Genomic DNA, 22,791 nt, shown 5'->3' on the forward strand with positions numbered 1-22,791 from the left:
AGGAATGAGGCGCGAAACAGCAATGACGTTCGAAGCTCATCGGTCACGTGACACTAGTGTTTTGATACAAGCTCTGACACAGCGTTTTGAATCACTCCGCTTCAGGAAGAGTGACACAAGCTCCAAAGCCTCGGTATCATTTGCCCATCACTACTACACAGCATATAGACTATACAACAGTACAACAAGGATAATACATATTAATATCCTCCACTACCCAATGTTATTTTGAATTAATAAAAATACTAAGAATTTGTAGGCCCATGTTTGGTTCTACCAAGGTTTTATTAATGTTTTTGCTGTGCTATTGTTTCAGTATCAGTGTTGTATCAACCTACTTTATGCAGGAATCGTATGGAAGTCCGAATTTTTATATTGTGACAACACTACATACGTCCTTACATCCTTCCTTTGCATAAACTTATTTTCTGCCTTCCTTCCCCACTTCCTTATTTTGCGTCCTTTGCTTAAAACTACGTTTCTGCCTTCGTCCGGTACCTGTCCAGTGCTGCTTTAGAATTCTTTGTTCTTGACTTAAATTGTTTTCTATTATGCAGGATACCTGTTGAAAAAGTAAAAAAAAAAAAAAAAATAATGAATAAAAAAAGCTCATTTAAAAGGTGTGTCTTGACTTTTGGCCCACCATAAATCCATAATAAATGCATATCACTGAAACACCTGCTCTTGATGTTATTCCACTGCGGCTATCTGTTATTTCACATGACGACCACTCGCTTTCACAAATGTCTCCTGCAACTTTAAATCAAATGTACATAAAACAGGAAGAGACACCTAAAGACCATTTTCCCACAGTGTTATGTTGAATGTGTATCAATGTGCATAAAACTTTAGAGTAGCGAATAGAAAGGACTGACGCGTTACACTTTTTCTTTGCCTTTTTCCGACTGCCGTCACCCCGCTAGACCTCGCAAAAAATTCTGATGTCATGTGAAAAGGTCAGTTTAGTGAGCATCAAAGGATTAATTCCGATGTTTTTTCTGTCTTTTAATTTTGAAACACCTCTTTTGAAAAAAATCAAGACCTCACCCACAAGTTGAGAATTTGATTGACAACGTCGTCAAAAATAAGGTCATACGATAAGTCAGCGTATGGCGCGAGAGCTCAGTTCATGGAGCGTCAAACGATTAACTGCTATGCTTTGCAGTTGAGACAGAAAGTATTCCAAAACTTGGACCATTGTCATAGGGAACAATGCAATTCCAGAGTTTTACCGCAGGTTGAAAAAAATTCGGACGCAGCATATAGTGTTGATTTTCTTTGAAACACTATTTGACATTTTTGTTGACGTCGCCAGACCTCACAAGAGTTCTGCAGAAAGTTGCCAAGGAATGCAACTCATCCACAACAATTATATCTTTCCCAGTTATTTGCTATGGGAAACATTTTTAACCGTTAGCAGAAGTAAACTTGCGTTTCAACTTTTGTGATATTGCTTGAATAGTTCAAGGTTTTACAATGGCCCCCAGTTAGATCCTTCAACAGATTATTTCTGTCTCCATTATCTCCCATGAGAATTTTTTTAGTGATTGAGAGTGGTTAACTTTTATTTTGTTTTTTTTACACTTGTAAGACATCACCTGTACAGTTACTAAAGGTTTTACAATTGAACAGGTTGTTTCTGTATCCATTACTTCTCATTGAAAAACTCGGTAGTTCCACTACTTTGAATGATGTCTGATATGAGCAGTCAATACATGACTTTGCTGTTCCAATACCTTTGGAGGGGACTGTAAATATTTCACTGAAGCATGCTGTTGCAGTGAAGATGAAAATGATGCACATTCAAGTGGAAACATTATTATCCCAGATGGCTGTTTGTTTACACGCCACATCATCAAATGCACTGAAAAACCAACACTTAATGAGAAGACAATAAAAAGTGTGGTACAAGTCATAAATACTCTTCACAACCATTTCAGGGTAATGTCATTATTCAAGCAATTTATCCATCCATCCATCCATCCATTTTCCATACCTCTTACCCTCACTAGGGTTGCGGGCGTGCTGGAGCCTATCGCAGCTGACTCTGGTTTAGAAGCGGGGTACACCCTGAACTGATCGTCAGCCAGGGCACATACTGTATAAACAAACAGCCATTGACACTCACATACACACTTACAGCCAATTTGAGTTTTTGTTTAACCTATCATGCATATTTTTGGAATGTGGGAGGAACTCAACTGTTAAAAGTCACATTTGAACATTGTTAACGGTCATAAAAAGCGTAAAAAGGTTTAAAGTTAACGTGAAGCTAAAGGTAAGCACTGTTATTAGTTTAAAAAAATTCCATAGGATATCATGAAATTTAAATACAGTGAATCTCCGTTATTCACTGTTTGACTGAGGTCTCTACGTGAATGGGGCAGTTCTCCTTATTTAGCGGTGTTGTTATGGGGTGCGTATGTTTTATGTCACAGACAGAAGAGTGGCAGGTGGACCGTCAGGCTCAGGAGGACGTCGTCCATGTACTGCAAGTGTTTCAGACCCTGCTCAAGGTCTTGTGCTACTCTCATTCTGCACCATCAACTACTACAGTATTTTGTAAACGAAGCAGCATTAATTGTGCTTCGTTTCCAATGCTATGTCTGTGTCTTCCTCCCATTGCAGATTAAACATCTGGAGGTGTCTCTCGCTGAGCAGTTGATAGAAGAGCAAGAGAAAAATGGTAGGTGAAGCTTTTCTGAATATAAGACACTTCTTACGCTGATTTTTGATGATGACATCTCTGCCGTGTAGAAAATAAACTTCAAGCCAAGGTGTTGAGACTGGAGGAAGACCTCAAGGTAAGACTCAGTTTATTTCAAACAAGCCGAAAAATATACCACCTATCACCAAGCCACATGGACTCATATATCATATTGAAGTCCTTGATGAGCATGTTCCAGATATGTCATTATTTTGTCAATATGAAATAAGATATATAGGATGAAGCAATGGTGCAAAAAAATTGACATTTTTGGTTTAAAAAAAAAAAAAACGAAATTCATCACAAAACATTGACTAATATGTGATAGGCTCGAATGTGTTCAAGATCTGCCATTTAGAGTATTTGTTAATATGCCCTCATAAATTGAAGCAATGGCTAAAAAAATTTTTGTTAAGAAAATGCCTCTACATAATTTTGCTAAAAGTCATATCAACTCATACGCCATATTAAAGGCCTGGATGAGTGCTTTCCAGTTCTGTCATTAGTTTGTCAGTATAACCTGACGAGGTGAAGAAATTGTGAAGAAAAAACAGTTTTTGATTGAAAATATCTTTTTAAACAATGTGTCATGAATGAAAAGTGTCACATTACCTTTTTGGGGCCCTTTGTTCATTTATGAGTGGGGTTATCTTCCGATGCAACGCTTCAGTGAGTTTACTTCCAGCAACAACTCTTGGGGCTGAGCAATGAATGCCGTATTGTGATTGGCTGAGCACCTTAAGAGGATTATACCTAATTCCGTGCATACTGGCAGGCGTGCTCGTTTAGATTACGACGCTCTGTCTTTGTTAACATTTGTACACCATCCAACAACAGAACCTGTTTGCACTGCAAAAACAAAAGGTAATCTTGGGCTAATCCATATGTCTGTATAGGTTTTTAAGTGTTCCTATTATTACCACGAAAGTAGTTCTGTTTTTGTGTGTCTGGTCTCAGTACGCGAAGAGCAGCGTTGGTGGTGGCGGGACAGACAATCGCTTCCTGAGGAATGAAATTTGTCAGCTGGAGAAGCAATTGGAACAGAAGGCAAAGGAGGTGACCCATTTGAGGAGGGAGATGGGAGGAAGCAAAAAAACCATAGAGGAGGTAGGACCATTATATCAAAATCATTATTACACTCTTTTTAGGCAGTAGGGGTGGGATTGTGGGACAAACCCCGCAAAAACTTCACACACAGATAATTAGATATTCATCCACTATGGCACAACAGCAACAACCACTTTCAACACAAAGTGACACGGGACACGAGATAGATAAATTAAATTGTCAAAGCAGTAATATTCACACATACAGTACTTGTATTACTAATTTTAAAACAACCAACAAAATACAAACAAATACAAGAGCAGCATTGAGAAGGACATTTAGAAATTTTACTCTAATCCAAAAAACAAACAAACTGAAGATTAAGATGTAAATTGGTATGTGGTAAGTAATAAATATATAGTGTAATTATGTTACATTAATATTCACAGTTTATTACTGCAAAATAGAACATAATATTATTGACCGTAATAATGATGTGAAGATGAATTATAATATACAGAGGTGCCTTAAGATATGAGTTTGATTTGTTCCGTGACCACGCTTGTAACGCAAAACACTTGTACCTCAAACAATCTTTCTGCATTGAAATGAATGGAAATGCCATTAATCCAATCCAGCCGCTGCCCAAAATAACAAAAATGTTGTGTGTTTTTAATAAGGAAAAATAGCACCCTATAATATTGTACTTTATAAAAACAGAGTAATAACAATTAAATAGAATGTAAAGAATTAAACAGTTTGTGCATCTTGATTTAATGCTGCAATCCATTTAATTGTTTTGCTTCTTCTGGTCTTCCCACCTTGGCCACCGTGAGGTAGTATAATACAGTCATGCAGACACAAACAAACAAAAAAAGTACTTCTACTACTACTACTGTAAGTGACTCAGTAAGATGCTGTAATAGTAGTCATTTTTGTAGAGGATAAAGAATATAGGCCTGTGAGTATTGTTATCTGTCTACATGTGTTGCTCCACTGTTTGTGTTCAAGTATTTGTTGGCTATGTTTTAAATTCACATGTAATTCTCTTGTTTTATGTTTAGTTAGACACATGCCATGAATGTTTTCCAGATCTGTCATTTTTTGTCTATATGTCCTGATAACATGACAAAATGGAAAACATGTTTGGGTTAGCTCAGGGCAACATAGCAGTAGTACTTTAACAGATGTTTATTGTATGTGGTTGCTGTTTCCTCTTGTAGTTGGTCCTACGAGCAGAAGCAGCCGAGGACGAGGTGAAGACATTGAAAAGAGAAGTACGTGGCCCCCATGGAAACCCCGAGCGCCTCCCTTTTTTCTCCTTAGCTTTCATCTTCTCTGTCCAAATGCGGCCTCACTTAACTGTCTTTCATTTGTCATCCACATTTTTTCTCACATCTTTTCCATTGTTTTTCTGATCTGCTTTGCCAAAGATAAAAAAGCTCAAAAAGAAGGTAAGATTCATAGTTTGTGCCTTAAAATTTGATTTACAGGCTTGAGTTCCATCGCCCCCCCAAAAATATAATAATAATAATAACTAGACTGTGCAATTCCTGGAGAAATTGCGTGTGAATCCTGAAATGCTGAATGAAATCATGTGCTTGAATGAGGTGAACACGTAGAAGTTGAAACGGTGCGAATCAGTTGAGAAATAAGGAAACTGTGGCTAAATGTGTAAAAATGTAGAATTTCAGGCTTTTATTTTGAAAGTTCGTGAAACTTGGGTAATGGGAGTGGTTCACAGGATGGCTAGAATGAGCTGAACACGTAGACGTTGAAACGGTGCGAATCGGTTGAGAAATGTTTAAGCAGGAGTCAAAAATGTAGAATATGACCTAATTTGGACATTTTGTGGGTCAAAAAGTTGAAACATTTGGTGAAAATGGTGAAATTTATGGTGGGTGGGAATTTTTGGAATGTTGAAAATCAATCCCAAGGTGAATTGAATGAGCTGAACATTTAAAATTTTGAATGGGAATGACGTGAATGTGTTTTGTTGAATGTGCCATTGGAAATGAATGGGCAATTTTTTGGCGCAAAAAATGGAATTGTGGGAAATATGAAAATGTTGTGGCTTAGATGAGTAATGCCACGCGAGGCGTGAATTTTCCGAACATGTCGCAAGTTGGAACGGAGTGAATCGGATGTAAAATGGCGAAGGAGAAGCCTGTCAAAAAAATGGGCGGAATCAAAATAATGAGCATAAAAATACCCTGTTGAGCATTCACACAATAATCTGGTTTGGAAGTAAGCATTAGTAAGCAATTGCTTGAGTAAGTGTATGCAATTTTGGATCCAGGGATCTTTCAAAGACAAAGTTTTCAGCGTAGTACGAGCCTGAAATGCTTTGCAAATTCTGCTACCAAAGCCAGTTTCATTTAGCAGCATGACATTTGTTTGGCCAATCCATAATCAGTGAACCCGTAAACATGCCTCATGAAGCCATGGTTTAAAACACAGAAAGAACTTCAAAAAACAACTTGACTTGGTAGCAATCCCCAGGAACATTTTGAAAAGCATGAAATTTGGAGGACACACAAAAGGCTTAAGAGGTCATGCCTGAAAACACACAGGAAGTCCGCCATTTAGGATCAAAGAAGCCATTTTAGGAGTCTTTTCTTGGGACCCTTCAAAGACCAACTTAGCTTGGTAGCACCCCCTGGAATGTTTTGAAACTCCAGCCCTCGAAGCCAGGGCTGTCACAATTGTGATGTCTGTCACAATTAGACACATCCATCCATCCATCCATCCATTTTCTGAGCCGCTTCTCCTCACTAGGGTCACGGGCGTGCTGGAGCCTATCCCAGCTGTCATCGGGCAGGAGGCGGGGTACACCCTGAACTGGTTGCCAGCCAATCGCAGGGCACATACAAACAAACAACCATTCGCACTCACAGTCATGCCTACGGGCAATTTAGAGTCTCCAATTAATGCATGTTTTTGGGATGTGGGAGGAAACCGGAGTGCCCGGAGAAAACCCACGCAGGCACGGGGAGAACATGCAAACTCCACACAGGCGGGGCCAGGGATTGAACCCGGGTCCTCAGAACTGTGAGGCTGACGCTCTAACCAGTCGGCCACCGTGCCGCCCAATTAGAATATGTTTTATGTGCCCCTACCAGTGTAGACATGGTATTCTGATTAATATTGCCTTTGTGGAATTCATTGTTCATTCAAAATGCTATAAAGCCATTTCTAAAGCTTTGGGGCTACAGCAAACCAGTGAGAGCCATTACCCACAATTGGCGAAAACATAGAACAGTGGTGAACCTTCCAAGAATTGGCCGGCTGACCAAAATTACCCCAAGAGCGCAGCGAAGACTCATCCAAGAGGTCACAAAAGACGGCACAACAACATCCAAAGAACTGTAGGCCTCACTTGCCTCAGTTAAGGTCAGTGTTCATGACTCCACCATAAGAAAGTGACTGCGGAAAAATGGCCTGCATGGTAGAGTTCCAAGATGAAAACCACTGCTGAGAAAAAAGAACAAAGGCTCGTCTCAATTTTGTCAGAAGACATCTTGATGATCCCTAAGGCTTTCGGGAAAATACTCCTGACTAGACAGAAGTTGAACTTTTTGGACTGTGTGTTTCCCCAATACATCTGATGTAAAAGTATGACCTTAAAAGGGCACTCAAAAACCCTCCAATGTGACTGAATTACAACAATTCTGCAAAGATGAGTGGCCCAGAATTCCTCCACAGTGCTGTCAGAGCCTCATTGCAAGTTATCGCAAATGCTTGATTGCAGTTCTTGCTGCTAAGGGTGGCCCAACCAGTTATGTCACTTTTTCACACAGGGCCATGTAGGTTTGGATTTTTTTCCTCCCTTAATAATATAAACCTTAATTTAAAGACTGTACTTTGTGTTTATTTGTGTTGTCTTTGACTATATTTAAATTTGTTTGATGGGAAACATTTACAGTATGTGTGACAAACGTGCAAAAAAAAATAAGAAATTAGGAAGGGCAAACACTTTTTCACCACTCAGGTTAGTTTAGAAGTGTAAATTTGATGAATGTTTATTTGATTATTATTGATGTAAAATGTATTCATTTTGTTCATTTGTATGTAAAAAAACATTTTGAAACATTAAATTTACGCAAGACAAATTATTTCTGCAAAAAAAATGCTTGTACCCTAACAGCCGTTTTAGAAACATCAGGGTCATTTCCAGTAAAGTTGCTTGAAAGACAAATTTGTCCGTCTTCTACCAAATTTGAAGCACTTACAGTATACTGCTACTAGACAGCTGGATGATTAAAAAAGCAGAGGTAGTATTTGATTATTTGCCGTAATACACAAAAGTCTCATTAACTCCGCTCCAAAGGTCTCTAATGAGCATGAATTTGAAGTTTTGTGCAAGCAAAAGGATTTAAAAGTAAATGTGTCCTGAATCAGAACACGCAGCTCCAGCGGGACGTGGACTTTTATCACGGAGAGTTGGAGCGCAAGGAGTCGCATGCATCCAAAGAAGAGAATGCTGAGACTCAGAGGAAGCTCAGCTCAGCCAACCGCCAGCTTTCCCAATGCCTGGACGACCTTCAAGTACCCCACTCACCTCTTCTCTTTGACCATTTCCACATTGGTGACCACAATTGTTAATTTTTTTGTTTTGTTTGTTTTTTAAAGCAAGCGGAGGAGGAGAACTCGCAGCTAAAGATGGACAACCTCCACATGCAGAAATGTGTGATGGAGTCAGCCAAGGAGATGGAAAAGATGAGCGATGAGTACAACCAGATCAAGATGGCCGTCCATCAGTGTGACTCCTTGACAGACCAGCTGAGGAAAGAGAGGGATCGCGCTGAGCTGCAGGTAAACAACCTCTTTAAATCAAACTTTTTAAACACTTTTTCTGTCAGTGTTTTCATGTTGCTGACATGTGCTTCATGTGCAGGTCAGAGAGCTGACGCAGAAGATAAACGATATGACGGAAGAGGACGACCCCATTATTGCAGCAGTGGACGCTAAAGTGGACCAATGGAAGGTTGGCGGATAACATTTCAACACTGGAAGCTACTTTCACTTAACAACATGAAATAGATAGAAATGTCTATAGTGAATAGACTCACAAAAAAGTCTCAAGTCATGTCTGAAAGAAACAGTTAGTCTGCCATTTTTCTTTGTAGTGGCCATTTTAGGGTCATTTTGACAATTTGCAGGGGTCCTTCAAAAGCAAAACCGTCCGAGATTTTGTCTCATTGCTACCAAGTTTGAAGCATGTACTGTATACAAGACTGATGGGCAGCGCAAAATTGTGACACATTTGAGGTTTCGTCAAAGCATGTGGGCAGAGCACAGCAGAATAGTGTGAATGTATCCCCAAAAGCCAGCTTACTTAGCAACATGAAATTTTGAGACACTGAGTAGACCCACAAAAAAGTCTCAATGAGCCATGCCCGAGAACACAAAGGAAGGCGGATTTAGCAACTTTCCAAGGATTACACGAGAGGCACCCCCTCCAGGCAGAAATGTACAGAAGTAATAACTTGTTCTGTCAAAAACAAGAACCCTTTTGATATAAAATGACAAGATGTTTCGTAGCTCAACTGGTTTCAAGTGTCTTCGTCCTCGCTGCTAAGCAGATATGTTTTGCCTACCTTGAGGATCTGTTAATGACTCGATATTCATTCACAGAAAGTGCTCTCTGAAAAGGATGAGGAGATTTCAGTGTACCAGCAGATGATCCGTGACCTTCAGCACAAGTTGCGCGTGGCGCAGTTGGACTTGGACAGAAGCAACATTATTGCTTTGCAGCAGGTCTGCTCTGCACTGCTTTTACTCTGATGTCCTCTCCTGAACATGTCAGTAATACCTATCAAGACAATTGTTGTCAAACATATGCTTTGCAGGCCTTGGAGGAGCGAGATGATCAGATCAAGATCCTGAAAGCGCAAGTGGAGCAGTTTATAGGCGAAATGGAGAAGCAGACACTGCTCATGGAGGGTCTGAAGGTTCCCAAAAAGGAAAGTGGAGGTAAGAAGCTCCAGGTTCTTAACACAACAAAGACAGCTGTGATTAAAAAGTCGTTCTCAAAATGTATTTGTTTCTGAATAAAAAGTCTCAGTCTGCTAAGACAGTGTTTACCAAGTTTGGTTTGTGACAACACTTTCAAAGTGTATAAAAACATCTTTGTGGCACAATTGTCATGTGTTTTTGCTTCCAAGTGGCACAGTTCCAATGTTTTTGTGTTCCAAGCAAACCAAATCCAAACATTTTGTGCTTCCTCAGCACAATAATTCCAGTGTTTTCTTCAAAGTGCCACAATTGCTCTTGTACTGATCGGGAGCAAACAACATTGGAGATATGCAGTGTTGGGAAAGTTCACTTTGGAATTGTGCTGCTGGGGAGCAATAGATTGAATAAATTGATAAATTGTACTTTTTAGAGATCCCCCCCCCCTCCCCACACACACAAAAAGATCGGTCAAAAACTGAAAATAAAAAAACTAACAACAGTAAATGTTTTCAATAGTAAAAAAAAGTACCAGTAGCTAACCTTATCATTGAAGAGTACCACTTTGATGCCAAGTTTAATTTTTAGTTAATTTCATAGGTGCTTTTTCTGGCCCTGAAGGACACTGTATGGAGCATAAATGCAACAATTGGGCTGTTGAATTATGCTAAAGAGGTTGAGTTTGTTGAATGGATGTTGGAGTAATACGTGTGTGTGGGTGGGTCTGGTTTAAGCACTGGTTCAGCAGAGAAAGATGGAGGAACTCATGTCTAAGCGGGATGCTGCTGAGATGAGAGCAACAGCAGCAGAGGAGGCTTTGAAACGAGCGGAAGCTCACGCTGAGGAAAAAGACCAGGAGCTCATCGAGGCCTCCAAGCGCCTGAGAGATTACGAGCATGTAAGTGGATGACAACATGTTTGATGCTGTTGGTGTCGCTGTGTGTTCAATTGCTTCCTGACTTCTTTGAAAAGCTTCAGCCAAAGTTTTGCGTTATATCTCATGATGGTTATTTTTCTGGACTTCAGGGCACTTACGGCCTAGAAGAAGCCATCGGTGAGATCAAGGAGTTTAAAAGTCAAATCCGAAGGAGAGGTTTGGAATTAGAGGCCGTGACCAAGGAGATCAACCAAGCATACATGACAATCAACCAGCTCACAGAGGAAAATGAGGACTTCCGGGAAAGACTTGGTGATGTTTTTCATCACATTCAACAACAATAACACAACTCAGCTCATTCTTGTTTCTTTCTTTTCAAAGGCTATGAACCCAGACAGGAAGTGGACCTGAATGAGTTCAGGCGAACCAAAGACCTAAAACAACGGCAGTACAAAGCCGAAAATCAAATCCTCACTAAAGAGGTAAACACAATCCACAGTTTAAACTGCTATTTTTCTGCTGTTTCATCTAACTTCCTGTTCAGATTGAACGTCTTGAAGAGGAAAGGCTGGAGATGAAGAAACAAGTCCGACTCCTGGCCAAGCAGAGAGGTGATTTATCACTATCACACTATCATTATCACAGATAAATGGTATGGCATCCACTTAAACCTGCAGTATGTAACAATTTTTTTTAATTTTTTAACTAGCAAGTCCTTTTCACCCAAGCCACTTCTAGAGGAGATGACATGATGCTTATTAAGTCTATCGGTTCCGTTAATATCTTGCTGTATTTTTCAGTGTGTGATTTTTTTATATTTAATGAATGCCCGTTTCACCTGGTGGTGGGGCTCGAAGGCGAGCGCCTGGTGGCCGGGCCTGCACCCATGGGGCCCGGCCGGGCACAGCCCGAAAGGGTAACGTGGGTCCCCCTTCCCATGGGCTCACCACCTGTGGGAGGGGCCATAGGGGTCGGGTGCAGTGTGAGCTGGGCGGTGGCCGAAGGCGGGGACCTTGGCGATCCGATCCCCGGCTACAGAAGCTGGCTCTAGGGACGTGACGTGGAATGTCACCTCTCTGGCAGGGAAGGAGCCCGAGCTGGTGTGTGAGGTCGAGAAGTTCCGACTCGATATAGTCGGACTCGCCTCCACACACACCTTGGGCTCTGGTACCAGTCCTCTCAAAAGGGGTTGGACTCTCTTCCATTCTGGAGTTGCCCACGGTGAGAGGCGCCGTGCAGGTGTGGGTATACTTATTGCTCCCCGGCTTGGCGCCTGTACGTTGGGGTTCACCCCAGTGGACGAGAGTGTAGCCTCCCTCTGCCTTCGGGTGGGGGGACAGGTCCTGACTGTTGTTTGTGCCTATGCACCAAACAGCAGTTCAGAGTACCCACCCTTTTTGGAGTCCTTGGAGGGGGTGCTGGAGAGCGCTCCCGCTGGGGACTCCATTGTTCTGTTGCGGGACTTCAATGCTCACGTGGGCAATGACAGTGAGACCTGGAAGGGCGCGATTGGGAGGAACGGCCCCCCCGATCAGAACCCGAGCGGTGTTCTGTTATTGGACTTCTGTGCTCGTCACGGATTGTCCATAACGAACACCATGTTCAAGCATAAGGGTGTCCACACGTGCACTTGGCACCAGGACACCCTAGGTCGCAGTTCGATGATCGACTTTGTGGTCGTGTCATCGGACTTGCGGCCGCATGTCTTGGACACTCGGGTGAAGAGAGGGGCGGAGCTGTCAACTGATCACCACCTGGTGGTGAGTTGGCTCCGATGGTGGGGGAAGATGCCGGTCCGACGTGGCAGGCCCAAACGTATTGTGAGGGTCTGCTGGGAACGTCTGGCAGAATCCCCTGTCAGAAGGAGTTTCAACTCCCACCTCCGACAGAACTTTGCTCATGTTCCGGGGGAGGCGGGGGACATCGAGTCCAAGTGGACCATGTTCCGCGCCTCCATTGCTGAGGCGGCCGACTGGAGCTGTGGCCGTAAGGTGGTCGGTGCCTGTCGTGGCGGAAATCTCCGAACCCGTTGGTGGACACCAACGGTGAGGGATGCCGTCAAGCTGAAGAAGGAGTCCTATCGGGCTTTTTTGGCCTGTGGGACTCCTGAGGCAGCTGATGGGTACCGGCAGGCCAAGCGGAATGCAGCTCTGGTGGTCGCTGAAGCAAAAACCCGGGCATGGGAGGAGTTCGGTGAGGCCATGGAGAAAGACTTCCGGACGGCTTCGAGGAAATTCTGGTCCACCATCAGACGTCTCAGGAGAGGAAAGCAGTGCACCACCAACACTGTGTATAGTGGGGATGGGGCGCTGCTGACCTCGACTCGGGACGTTGTGAGTCGGTGGGGAGAATACTTCGAAGACCTCCTCAATTCCACCGACACGCCTTCCCATGGGAAGCAGAGTGTGGGTTCTCTGAGGCGGGCTCTCCTATCTCTGGGTTTGAGGTCACCGAGGTAGTTAAAAAGCTCCTCGGTGGCAGGGCCCCGGGGGTGGATGAGATTCGCCCGGAGTTCCTAAAGGCTCTGGATGTTGTGGGGCTGTCCTGGTTGACACGCCTCTGCAACATCGCGTGGACATCGGGGACAGTGCCTCTGGATTGGCAGACTGGGGTGGTGGTCCCCCTTTTTAAGAAAGGGGACCGGAGGGTGTGTTCCAACTACAGGGGGATCACACTGCTCAGCCTCCCTGGTAAGGTCTATTCAGGGGTGCTGGAGAGGAGGGTCCGTCGGGAAGTCGAATCTCAGATTCAGGAGGAGCAGTGTGGTTTTCGTCCTGGCCGTGGAACAGTGGACCAGCTCTACACCCTCGGCAGGGTCCTCGAGGGTGCATGGAAGTTCGCCCAACCAGTCCACATGTGTTTTGTGGACTTGGAGAAGGCGTTCGACCGTGTCCCTCGGGGAGTCCTGTGGAGAGTGCTTCGGGAGTATGGGGTACCGAACCCCCTGATACGGGCTGTTCGGTCCCTGTACGACCGGAGTCAGAGTTTGGTCCGCATATCCGACAGTAAGTCGGACTCGTTCCCGGTGAGGGTTGGACTCCGCCAAGGCTGCCCTTTGTCGCCGATTCTGTTCATAACTTTTATGGACAGAATTTCTAGGCGCAGCCGAGGCGTAGAGGGGGTCCGGTTTGGTGGCCTCAGTATTGCATCTCTGCTTTTTGCAGATGATGTGGTTCTGTTGGCTTCATCAAGCCGTGACCTCCAACTCTCATTGGAGCAGTTCGCAGCCGAGTGTGAAGCGGGTGGGATGAGAATCAGCACCTCCAAATCTGAGACCGTGGTCCTCAGTCGGAAAAGGGTGGCATGCCTTCTCCAGGTCGGGGATGAGATCCTGCCCCAAGTGGAGGAATTCAAGTATCTTGGGGTCTTGTTCACGAGTGAGGGAAGAATGGAACGGGAGATCGACAGGCGGATCGGTGCAGCGTCTGCAGTGATGCGGACTTTGTATCGGTCCGTTGTGGTAAAGAAAGAGCTAAGCCGAAAGGCGAAGCTCTCAATTTACCGGTCGATCTTCGTTCCTACCCTCACCTATGGTCATGAGCTGTGGGTCGTGACCGAAAGAACAAGCGATAGGGTGAGAAGCTCGGTCATCCGGGAGGTTCTCAGAGTAGAGTCGCTGCTCCTCCACATCGAGAGGAGCAAGATGAGGTGGCTGGGGCATTTGATTCGGATGCCTCCCGGACGCCTCCCCGGTGAGGTGTTCCGGGGATGTCCCACCGGGAGGAGACCCCGGGGACAACCCAGGACACGCTGAGGGGGCTATGTCTTTCGGCTGGCCTGGGAACGCCTCGGGAAGAGCTGGATGAAGTGGCTGGGGAGCGGGAAGTCTGGGTGTCCCTGCTAAAGCTACTGCCCCCGCGACCCGACTTCAGATAAGCGGTAGAAAATGGACAGATGGATGCATGGATGGAGTAGTAAGCGTAATTGTGACAGTTCAAAAACGCTATTCTTCACACACACAAACATCAACTGCTGAGCCGATTTGAACTGCTGCTCACCAAAACAGCAGCACTGAGCAAGGAACGTAAAAATGTCTCTCAGATGAATGAAAATCTTCCACTTGAACAAACACTCTACTGAAATAGATAACGTCCCCCTTAAAATGCTCTCATTCAGTAGTAAACTGTTAAACCCATTTAATCTCTATTTGATCTCTAACCTAAACAGCAGCACCTGTTGAAGCAAATAAACAGTCTGAAGTTTAAATTCTAGGAAACTAATTCCAATCTGCCTCACTTCTTGCTATTTCTTCAGAATATCTTTTTGATGTTAGCTGACATAAATGATCCATATGCACTTGAGTAAATCATTGTCTTGAGTTGCCATTTTGGTATCAAAGCAGTCATTTTGGGGCCATTTTCAGGGTTCCTTCGGAAAGGAACTGGTCCTTGGGATTTTTGATTGGTAACAAACTTTTAGATCTATGTGTTTGTGTCATGACCTGCAGTTGTATGTCTTTAGGGCTGCCACCATCCATCTTGGTGGAGGACGATGTCACACACGGCGTAAGATGGCCAAAGACCCACATGGATGAAGAGCTTCGAGCCAAGGTCAGCTCCCGATGGACCAATTTGGCATTTTTTTTTTTTTTTAGGAAGGAACATTAAATTCCTGTCCTAGTTCTAAATCATTTATGAACCTCCTCTCTGCAGAACGAGCAACTGGAAGAAGAAGTAAAAATGCAGAAGAGACAGATTGATCTTCACAAGACTCAGTTTCACCTCAAATGTAAGACGAACCATTTCAATCATTTCCCATTGTCCATTTTGGGCCCTCCATTTGGCTATTTTCTGTGTCTCCTCAAAGTGGAGCAGCTCTCTAAGGAGAAAGGGGATGTGGAGGCTGCACTCAAGGACGTCCTCCAGGCTTATAAGGCCAAGGCGACCAGTTCGTCTGACGCTGACTCTGGTATTCCCGGTCTGGTGGACGTAAGTAATTTCCCTGACGAGTTTATAATCCTAAAATTCAACTGTTCCAGTTTTCTTTGGTCTTTTCCAATGGCAGTCATCAAAACAAACTTCATATGGCTCATATTTCAAGTTTGCTCAACGGGTTTTAAATTTTCCTGCATCCATTTGCATCCAATCACAGGCGTCGAACCTAAAGTCTCAAATCCACGAGCTGGTAGGCAGGAATGAGGAGCTGCGGCGCGAACTGAAGTCCGCCCGCGAGGAAGCGACCGGCAGCGTTGCTCAATTCGCTGCAGCCAAAGAGAAGGTATGTACAGGGCAGAGGCAGGATGCTGCTGCCAACTCTGGTTTTGTGGGCTATAATGTGTCGTCACAGAATCCTATCGGATACATTCAACAATGATCTGTGAGTCTGTAAACATTAACGTGTTCCAGGAAGCTTTAGTATGATGACTTTCAACAACGATAATTTACACTTACAAGCAGAAATTAACAGACCCTTCGCATCCCTTTTTTCACAGTGAATACTCAAATTTATCAAATTTTATATTTAAGCAACATTAGACAGCATAGGCAAAAAAGCTTATTATTTAATTTAGTGTCACCCATATATCTAGGATACCTGCTTCTGATTGGGGTTCATTTCGGCCAATTCTTTCATCGGTTTTTGTCAACGTTTGAGCCCTGGAGTTTCCCCAAAATGGGAAGGTCAATTTCAGGCATGGATCCATCAGACTTTTTCATGCGTCCTGTTCTGAAAGACGTGTCCACCCAATTTCATGTTGATCAGTCAAACTGAACCTTTCGTATACCACTAGAGGGAGTCTGTAAAACTAATAGTACAACTTGTGGCACACTTTGAGAATCACTGCCCAAGTAGGTTTTTGTCAAAGTGCGAGCCAATGAATTTGCCCACTGGGGCTGCTTTTAAACAAAATGGTAGACCTTTATTAGAAATTAGTGTTGAGCTTTTTATTTATTTATTTTTTTAACCCAATTTTCCACTACCGAGTGAGTTACGGGTGGTCAAATACAAAGCGACTTTGGTCGTAGTTGATTTGAGATGGGATGCCACTGCTTGTGACTGTCCTGTGTTCCTGTGTGTGGTGTCAGATGAGTCACCTGGAGGGTGAGCTGGAGCACCTGAGGAAGTCGGGTGGCGGCATCAGTGGCAGCCTCTTCCAACAATTAAGCCTCCCCGAGGGCGTGGGGGCCAGCAGCACGGAGGTCATCAACTCCTTGAATGAATACGCCATTCGCCTGCTTCAGGTTTGTGATACCCTGTGTGCGTTATTGTTTAAATGTAAGGTATTAGTTCATTTGTTGTTTGTTATTGATGTTAAATAGGATCTCCATAATCAGGAGAACACAAAGGACAAACTGACAGCAACACTGGAGGAATACAAAGAGAAGTTTGCTGTTATCAGCCACCAGCAAGGGCTCCTCTATGAGGAATACCTCAGGTTAGGAGAATCAATCTTCCTCAATTGATTCTTGTGTACATAAAAGACGTTTTTAGGTGGCTGAATGTTGATATTTTGGGGAAATATTTTCGCAGTGAGAAGTCGCAATGGGAGAAGGAGAAGGAAGCTTTAATGAGCACCAGAACCAAACTTGAGGAGCAACAGCAGATAGATGCTATTAAACTCCAGCAGTTCAGGGTAAGTAAAATAAACTTTCACATAAAACTAAAACATAAAACTGCTGCATCAGATCTATAACTGAAGACCGGGCATTTAACTGCCTTTAGCTTTCACGCAGACCCCAGCCGAGGGGGTTATTAAAGCTGTGCACAGCTTTCACACAGACCCCAGCCGAGGGGGTTATTAACGCAACTGTGTGCAGCCTACGAACTTGGCTCAGTTACGCTAGTTTTGTCAGGAGCAATTAGTCAAAATTCTCACCAACTATTGTGATAAGCTATTGGAGTGATATCCAAAACGTTTGGCCCAAGTTATGCTGTTTAAAGTAAAATGGTACTAGATACTAATGATATGTATATAAATTTCTGACTTTGAAGAAGAATAAGAAAGGAAAAAAAATGTCAAAGAAAAATAAATCTCATTATTCTGGAATTTAGCAAATAAAAATAATTTTGGTAATCCGAATAGACCTAAAGCAGGAAAGGTTTAGTCTATCATGTCAGTCAGTGAGGGGAAAAAAGTATTATATTTATATTTATTTATATTATATTTATATATATTATATCTTTTTATATAGTGTATGTAAACATATGGCTCCAACTGTATATGTACTAATATATTCATTGTCTTTATTTTTAGTTTGCACATACCTTAAAGTCTTAGAGCTGGAAGCTACTGATGATTATATAAAAGCAGCTGCTTGCTGGTGCAATAAATTGCAATTTACATATGATCTGATTACCGTATTTTCACGACCATAAGGCGCACTTAAAAGTCTTACATTTTCGCCAAAATGGACGGGGCGCCTTATAATGCGGCGCACCTTATGTCTGCATCAAGTTCCAAAATCTGTAAATGTTGTTGTGTGACTTTCATGAGCGCTCCTCTTGATTGACTGGGATCATTTCCAGCCAACACGCTGCTTATATAGAGGAAAGGCGGACGTGACTGAGTACAGCATGCGGACGTAAGGGGGAAGGGTGCGCGTGAAGGAGGACACCAAAGGCACGCCCCTAGTATATCGTGCCGGGGTGTCCATTGTGCAAAACAACATCGGTTTGGCTAAGGACCCCCGAAAATGTCACCTACGAAGAAACACGCTTATGCAGCACAGTTTAAACTGCAAGCTGTCAGTTACGCGGAGGAACATGGGAATCGAGCAGCCGCGAGAGAATTCAAGATCAACGAATCCATGGTTTGCAAGCGGAGGAAGCAGGAAAACGAGCTTTGCCAAGTCAAGAAGACGAAGCTGAGTTTCCGCGGAAACAAGGCGAGGTGGCCCCAGTTGGAAGACCAACTCGAGCAATGGATTAATGAGCAAAGAACAGCCGGGAGAAGCGTCTCTACAGTCACCATTCGACTAAGGGCAATAACGCTTGCAGAAGAAATGAAAATTGAACATTTTCAAGGAGGTCCGTCTTGGTGCTTTCGTTTTATGAAACGGCGCCATCAATCCATCCGTTCAGTAAAGTACAACCGAACTCAGTTTTGCTTCCTCTGCCTTTTTAAAAACATTGTTTTAGCGTGCATGCATGCTACCGTATGTTTTACCATGCCTGCGCCCAATAATACGGTGCGCCTTATGTATGTGTTAAATACAGAAATAGACCCCGGAGCTGAGACTGCACATTTTAATACGGTGCACCCTATGGTCGTGAAAATGCGGTAGTTGACTAATTGCAAAAATAATTGGTGACTAGTCGATTATCAAAATTATCATTTGTGGCAGCCCTAATTTCGATTGGAAAAAGGTTCAATCAGCAGAACCCCCCCACACCGATGACAAATGCATTTATTGTGGCTAGTAAAAATGTTGAATGGCTCGTAAATGGGGAAACCAGTAGCCACAGTGGCTGGTAAGCAGAAAGGTTAATGTCAAAGCCCTGCATCCGTCTCAGCATATACCTCTTAAGGCAAAAAAAAAAATAGCTGTTCACTCAATTGGGCCCTCCAAATTCTGCAATATTGACAATTGCTTTCAAAACAACAGTGTGGGAGGCGTGAGTGTCGGGGGTTAAACATCACACCCTGTCTTGGAATAGCAGCATTTCCTTTATAGATTTCCAAATTCTGCTACACTGGAAAATCGGTAGACTTTGTCCCCCTATTTTGTGACGGTGGAATTCAAACAAATTAAACACTGTACTTCACGCCACTCTTTTCCGCTCCATGCTTGTAGGATCTACTGGACACCCTTGAGAAGGACCCAGAGAAAGTCAGGCAGCATCTGAGCGAAGCGCTGCGCAGGTTGACTGTGTCCAAAGTGAATGAAAAGAAGCTGACTCGACGCTGCACCACCCTGATGGAGCAGGAGCAGCACCTGCGCAAGGAAAATGGTCGGCTGAGGGATGCAGACATGCAAATGCAGACTGCCGTCACACAGAGGATAGGGTACCTGCTCAGATACAACGTAAGCCAATCGTCTCTTTCTGAGCATATTGTCCAAGTGTGGGGTTCTTCCTGCATCAAATAGAGGCAGAAATGGTACCATTCTGATCATCAGAGAGGTACACTATGGCGGCCAGGCAGACAATTCAGCTGGTTGTGCGTCACACTGCTGTGGACACCGTACAGTGCACCATATACAGTCCCCATGGATGATTTTTTTTTTTCTCCAACGCCTCGCCCCGCAACGTCGGGTAAGCAACTGTGAGGCCGACGGCCCGAATGCCGCTGCCAAGCTACGCCTGGGACCACACCACAGAGGAAAAGCTGTGGCCCGAATAACACAAAACAAATTACACTTCAGGAAAAAAACGTTTTTTTTTTGTTTTAGGCATAGTTTGATGGCTAACTGCAAGCTGTAGTGGTATAACTGGGTTATGTCATTATGAATAAGGAAGTGGCTATTACACCGAATGACTAGTGCATGGACTAAGGGGGTTTTGGTAATTATAGTGGGGAAGGGCGACTCATGCTGTTCCCTGCTTTTGTCAGCACACACCCGTTTTTGCCCTGGCCCCGCCCCCAAAAATCAGGTCAACTGAGGTGGTGAAAGAGAGTTTGCTATGTCAGTGTCGTCATAGACTGTTTCGTGCTCCAGCGCTGGCAGCTAGATCCACTCCACACATCCACCATCCACATACAGATGTAATTGTGAATATTACTCCGCGGCGGACTAATATGCTAGCGCTTCGGCCTGAGGTTCCGCCTGTGCACTCGGGGCCGGCTTTGGATAAATCATAGGAATTGACGAGACCAGGAAAAACACCTCCACCGCTTCTGCTTCTTTTTCCCTTCCCCACATTTTTTTATGATGTTATGAACTAAAACAGTAACTGAATCATCATCAATTTATGGAAGAAATAGTTATTTAAAAAAATAATTTTTAAATAGTTTGCAGCTGTAGTTTGAATAACCTATAATTGACATGTAGTTGAACCTGAAGCTTCCTCAACTAGTAGCCCTTTGCTTTGAATTCAATGATACTCAACTAGTGCAATGTTGGTCAGATTATAACAGTTTTCATGATGCTTTATAGGCAGACGTGGCCCGAAATAAGGTGGCGCTATCTTATATGCAGGAAAAACCCTGTTGTCCTTTTCATTCGCTCTTTTTGCTGTTTTGCGTGAAAAAGGAAATTGCGGCGTACAGGATGGCGGCGCTGCAGAAGGCCTTGGACGACAGCGTGCCGGCATCGGCGCTGGAAAAGGCCAACAGGCAGTACACGGAGCTTACCATCAAATACAGGGACATGTTGCAGAGAGACGGACTGCTCGTGAAGCGGACCACTAACTTGGAACATCTGGAGGTGTGCAAACACACCATGGTGGAGCCTCTACTGTTCAGTTGTTCCCTTGGGACTGTGAATCTCAGTGTGGTACCACTTGTAGTACGCAGGCTTCTCGATAGATAGATATTTCACTGAAAGTACAATTCAGTTGTATTTAACTTTTAAGTACATTTCCATTTATTCTTTAAGAACTGCTTGTTTTTTTTAACGATTTTTCTTTCAACTACTATTTAAGTACAATTTTTAACTTTTATGTGCAATACCGGCGGCATGTTGCACCGGCAGCATGGTGCACGACTTGTTAGCACATCTGCCTCACAGTTCTGAGGGCCGGGATTCAAATCCTCCCACATCCCAAAAACATGCGTGGTTGTTTTTTTCCTCCTATATTAAGAACAGTGTTTATGTTAAAACATAAAAATGTTACAGTGGCATACGGTGATAAAATATTTTAGGTGGTAAGTGGTGTAAAAAACTGAGAACCACTCCCTTGGTGGAGTAATACAAATATGCTTATTTGATTAATTATTATTATTTAGTATATTGATGTGTATTATTTAGTGTTAAGTGTATTTGTGCTTTGAAAAAAAGATTGCTTAAATTATTTTATTATTGTTTCTTTAGAGTGAGAATGCATCTCTAAGAGGACACATGGCCACTATCAACAAGGAGCTGGAGATCACCAAGGAAAAGCTGCACATGCTGGAGCACGCATGGGAGAACGCGAGGTCGGAAACGGGTGAGGGCGATGCAGAGAAGGACCCCCGTGAGGGGGCATCGGCTGCCCGGCGGATGGCCACGCTAGAGATGAAGGAGCTGAATGAGCGTCAAAGGGCGGAGCACGCTAATGCGATGTATGAACGGCTGAGGAGCTCACTCAGCCAGGTGGAGGAGCGCAACGCTGAGCTGGAGGCCAAGTTTGCTGAGGTATGTAGGAAGTAGGGCAAGTTCTGCAGCTACAGACCCTTTCCAAAGAATTAGAAAATTAGGAAAAGTGTATCTATTTACATAATTCCATTCAAAAAATGTAACTTTCAAAGATTATAGTTCCAGGGCCAATTTCAATAAACAATTTCAAGTATTAATTTGTTTATTTTTACGTAATTTGGGTTTCCAGCTCATAAAACCCACGGAATCAGGAATTTAAAAAAATCGAATACTGTGAAGAAATCACCATTTACTTCTCAGTTTTTGTAGAAAAAAAAGAAAGAAATTAGGGTCAAATTAAATCAGTCAAAATATGGTACTTTCAAAACAATATGTTAATCTTCAGTACTTGGTTGGGAATCCCTTTGCTTGAATCACTGCCTGGATGCGCCGTGGGATTGAGGCAATCAGCCTGTGGCATTGGCTGGGAGTTATGGAAGCCCAGATTTCCTTGATGCTTGCTGTCGGTTCTTCTTTGTTTTTGGGTCTGGTGCCCCTCATTTTCCTCCTGGTAATACCCCATAGATTCTCAATAGGGTTTAGATCCGGCGAGTTGGCTGGCCAGTCAAGCACTGTGATGGGATGGGCATCAAACCAGGTTTTGGTGCTTTTGGCGGTATTGGCAGGGGCCAGGTCATGCTGGAAGATGAAATCTGCATCTCCATACAGATCCTCAGCAAAAGAAATCATGAAGTCCTCTAAAACATTCTGCTAGACTGTTGCGGTGACCTTGGATTTAAGAAAGCAGAGTTTACCAACACCTGCACTGGACATTGCACCCAAAATCATGACTGACTGTGGATATTTCACACTGGAACTCAAGCAGCTTGGGTTCTGTTCTTCATCCGTCTTCCTCCAGACCCTTGGACCTTGATTCCCGAATGAAAGGCACACTTTACTGTCATCGGAAAAGAGGACCTTGGACCACTGGCCAACAGTCCAGTCCTTGTTCTCCTTGGCCCAGTTGAGATGCTTCCTACATGTGGCTCAGC

At 43.6% G+C, this 22,791-nt stretch overlaps 1 protein-coding gene across 13 annotated transcripts in view; it reads left to right on the forward strand.

The window, feature by feature from the left end:
• cep290 (centrosomal protein 290) overlaps positions 1 to 22,791 on the forward strand; it is a 44,901-nt gene that overhangs the window by 4,586 nt on the left and 17,524 nt on the right. For 6 of the 13 annotated variants that reach the window (XR_009788610.1, XR_009788611.1, XM_061773880.1 and 3 more), the window contains exons 3-28: positions 2,439 to 2,516; positions 2,629 to 2,686; positions 2,758 to 2,804; positions 3,665 to 3,814; positions 4,595 to 4,651; positions 4,978 to 5,031; positions 5,188 to 5,208; positions 8,156 to 8,302; positions 8,387 to 8,569; positions 8,652 to 8,741; positions 9,392 to 9,514; positions 9,607 to 9,730; positions 10,444 to 10,607; positions 10,736 to 10,898; positions 10,968 to 11,068; positions 11,131 to 11,197; positions 15,048 to 15,136; positions 15,239 to 15,314; positions 15,393 to 15,514; positions 15,678 to 15,803; positions 16,610 to 16,765; positions 16,844 to 16,959; positions 17,055 to 17,157; positions 19,319 to 19,549; positions 20,717 to 20,890; positions 21,497 to 21,799. Coding sequence is in view for 11 of the 13 variants with exons in the window: in XM_061773880.1 (XP_061629864.1) it covers positions 2,439 to 2,516; positions 2,629 to 2,686; positions 2,758 to 2,804; positions 3,665 to 3,814; positions 4,595 to 4,651; positions 4,978 to 5,031; positions 5,188 to 5,208; positions 8,156 to 8,302; positions 8,387 to 8,569; positions 8,652 to 8,741; positions 9,392 to 9,514; positions 9,607 to 9,730; positions 10,444 to 10,607; positions 10,736 to 10,898; positions 10,968 to 11,068; positions 11,131 to 11,197; positions 15,048 to 15,136; positions 15,239 to 15,314; positions 15,393 to 15,514; positions 15,678 to 15,803; positions 16,610 to 16,765; positions 16,844 to 16,959; positions 17,055 to 17,157; positions 19,319 to 19,549; positions 20,717 to 20,890; positions 21,497 to 21,799 (3,123 nt within the window). In the remaining 2 variants the exon portion in view is untranslated. Of the gene's footprint in view, positions 1 to 2,438; positions 2,517 to 2,628; positions 2,687 to 2,757; positions 2,805 to 3,467; positions 3,572 to 3,664; positions 3,815 to 4,590; positions 4,652 to 4,977; positions 5,032 to 5,187; positions 5,209 to 8,155; positions 8,303 to 8,386; positions 8,570 to 8,651; positions 8,742 to 9,391; positions 9,515 to 9,606; positions 9,731 to 10,443; positions 10,608 to 10,735; positions 10,899 to 10,967; positions 11,069 to 11,130; positions 11,198 to 15,047; positions 15,137 to 15,238; positions 15,315 to 15,392; positions 15,515 to 15,677; positions 15,804 to 16,609; positions 16,766 to 16,843; positions 16,960 to 17,054; positions 17,158 to 19,318; positions 19,550 to 20,716; positions 20,891 to 21,496; positions 21,800 to 22,791 lie in introns of those variants that run through there. The other 7 variants (XM_061773883.1, XM_061773891.1, XM_061773881.1 and 4 more) reach the window with 6 other exon arrangements.

This window comes from Phyllopteryx taeniolatus, chromosome 5 (genome assembly GCF_024500385.1).
Source record: "Phyllopteryx taeniolatus isolate TA_2022b chromosome 5, UOR_Ptae_1.2, whole genome shotgun sequence".
Classification (NCBI taxonomy): domain Eukaryota; kingdom Metazoa; phylum Chordata; class Actinopteri; order Syngnathiformes; family Syngnathidae; genus Phyllopteryx; species Phyllopteryx taeniolatus.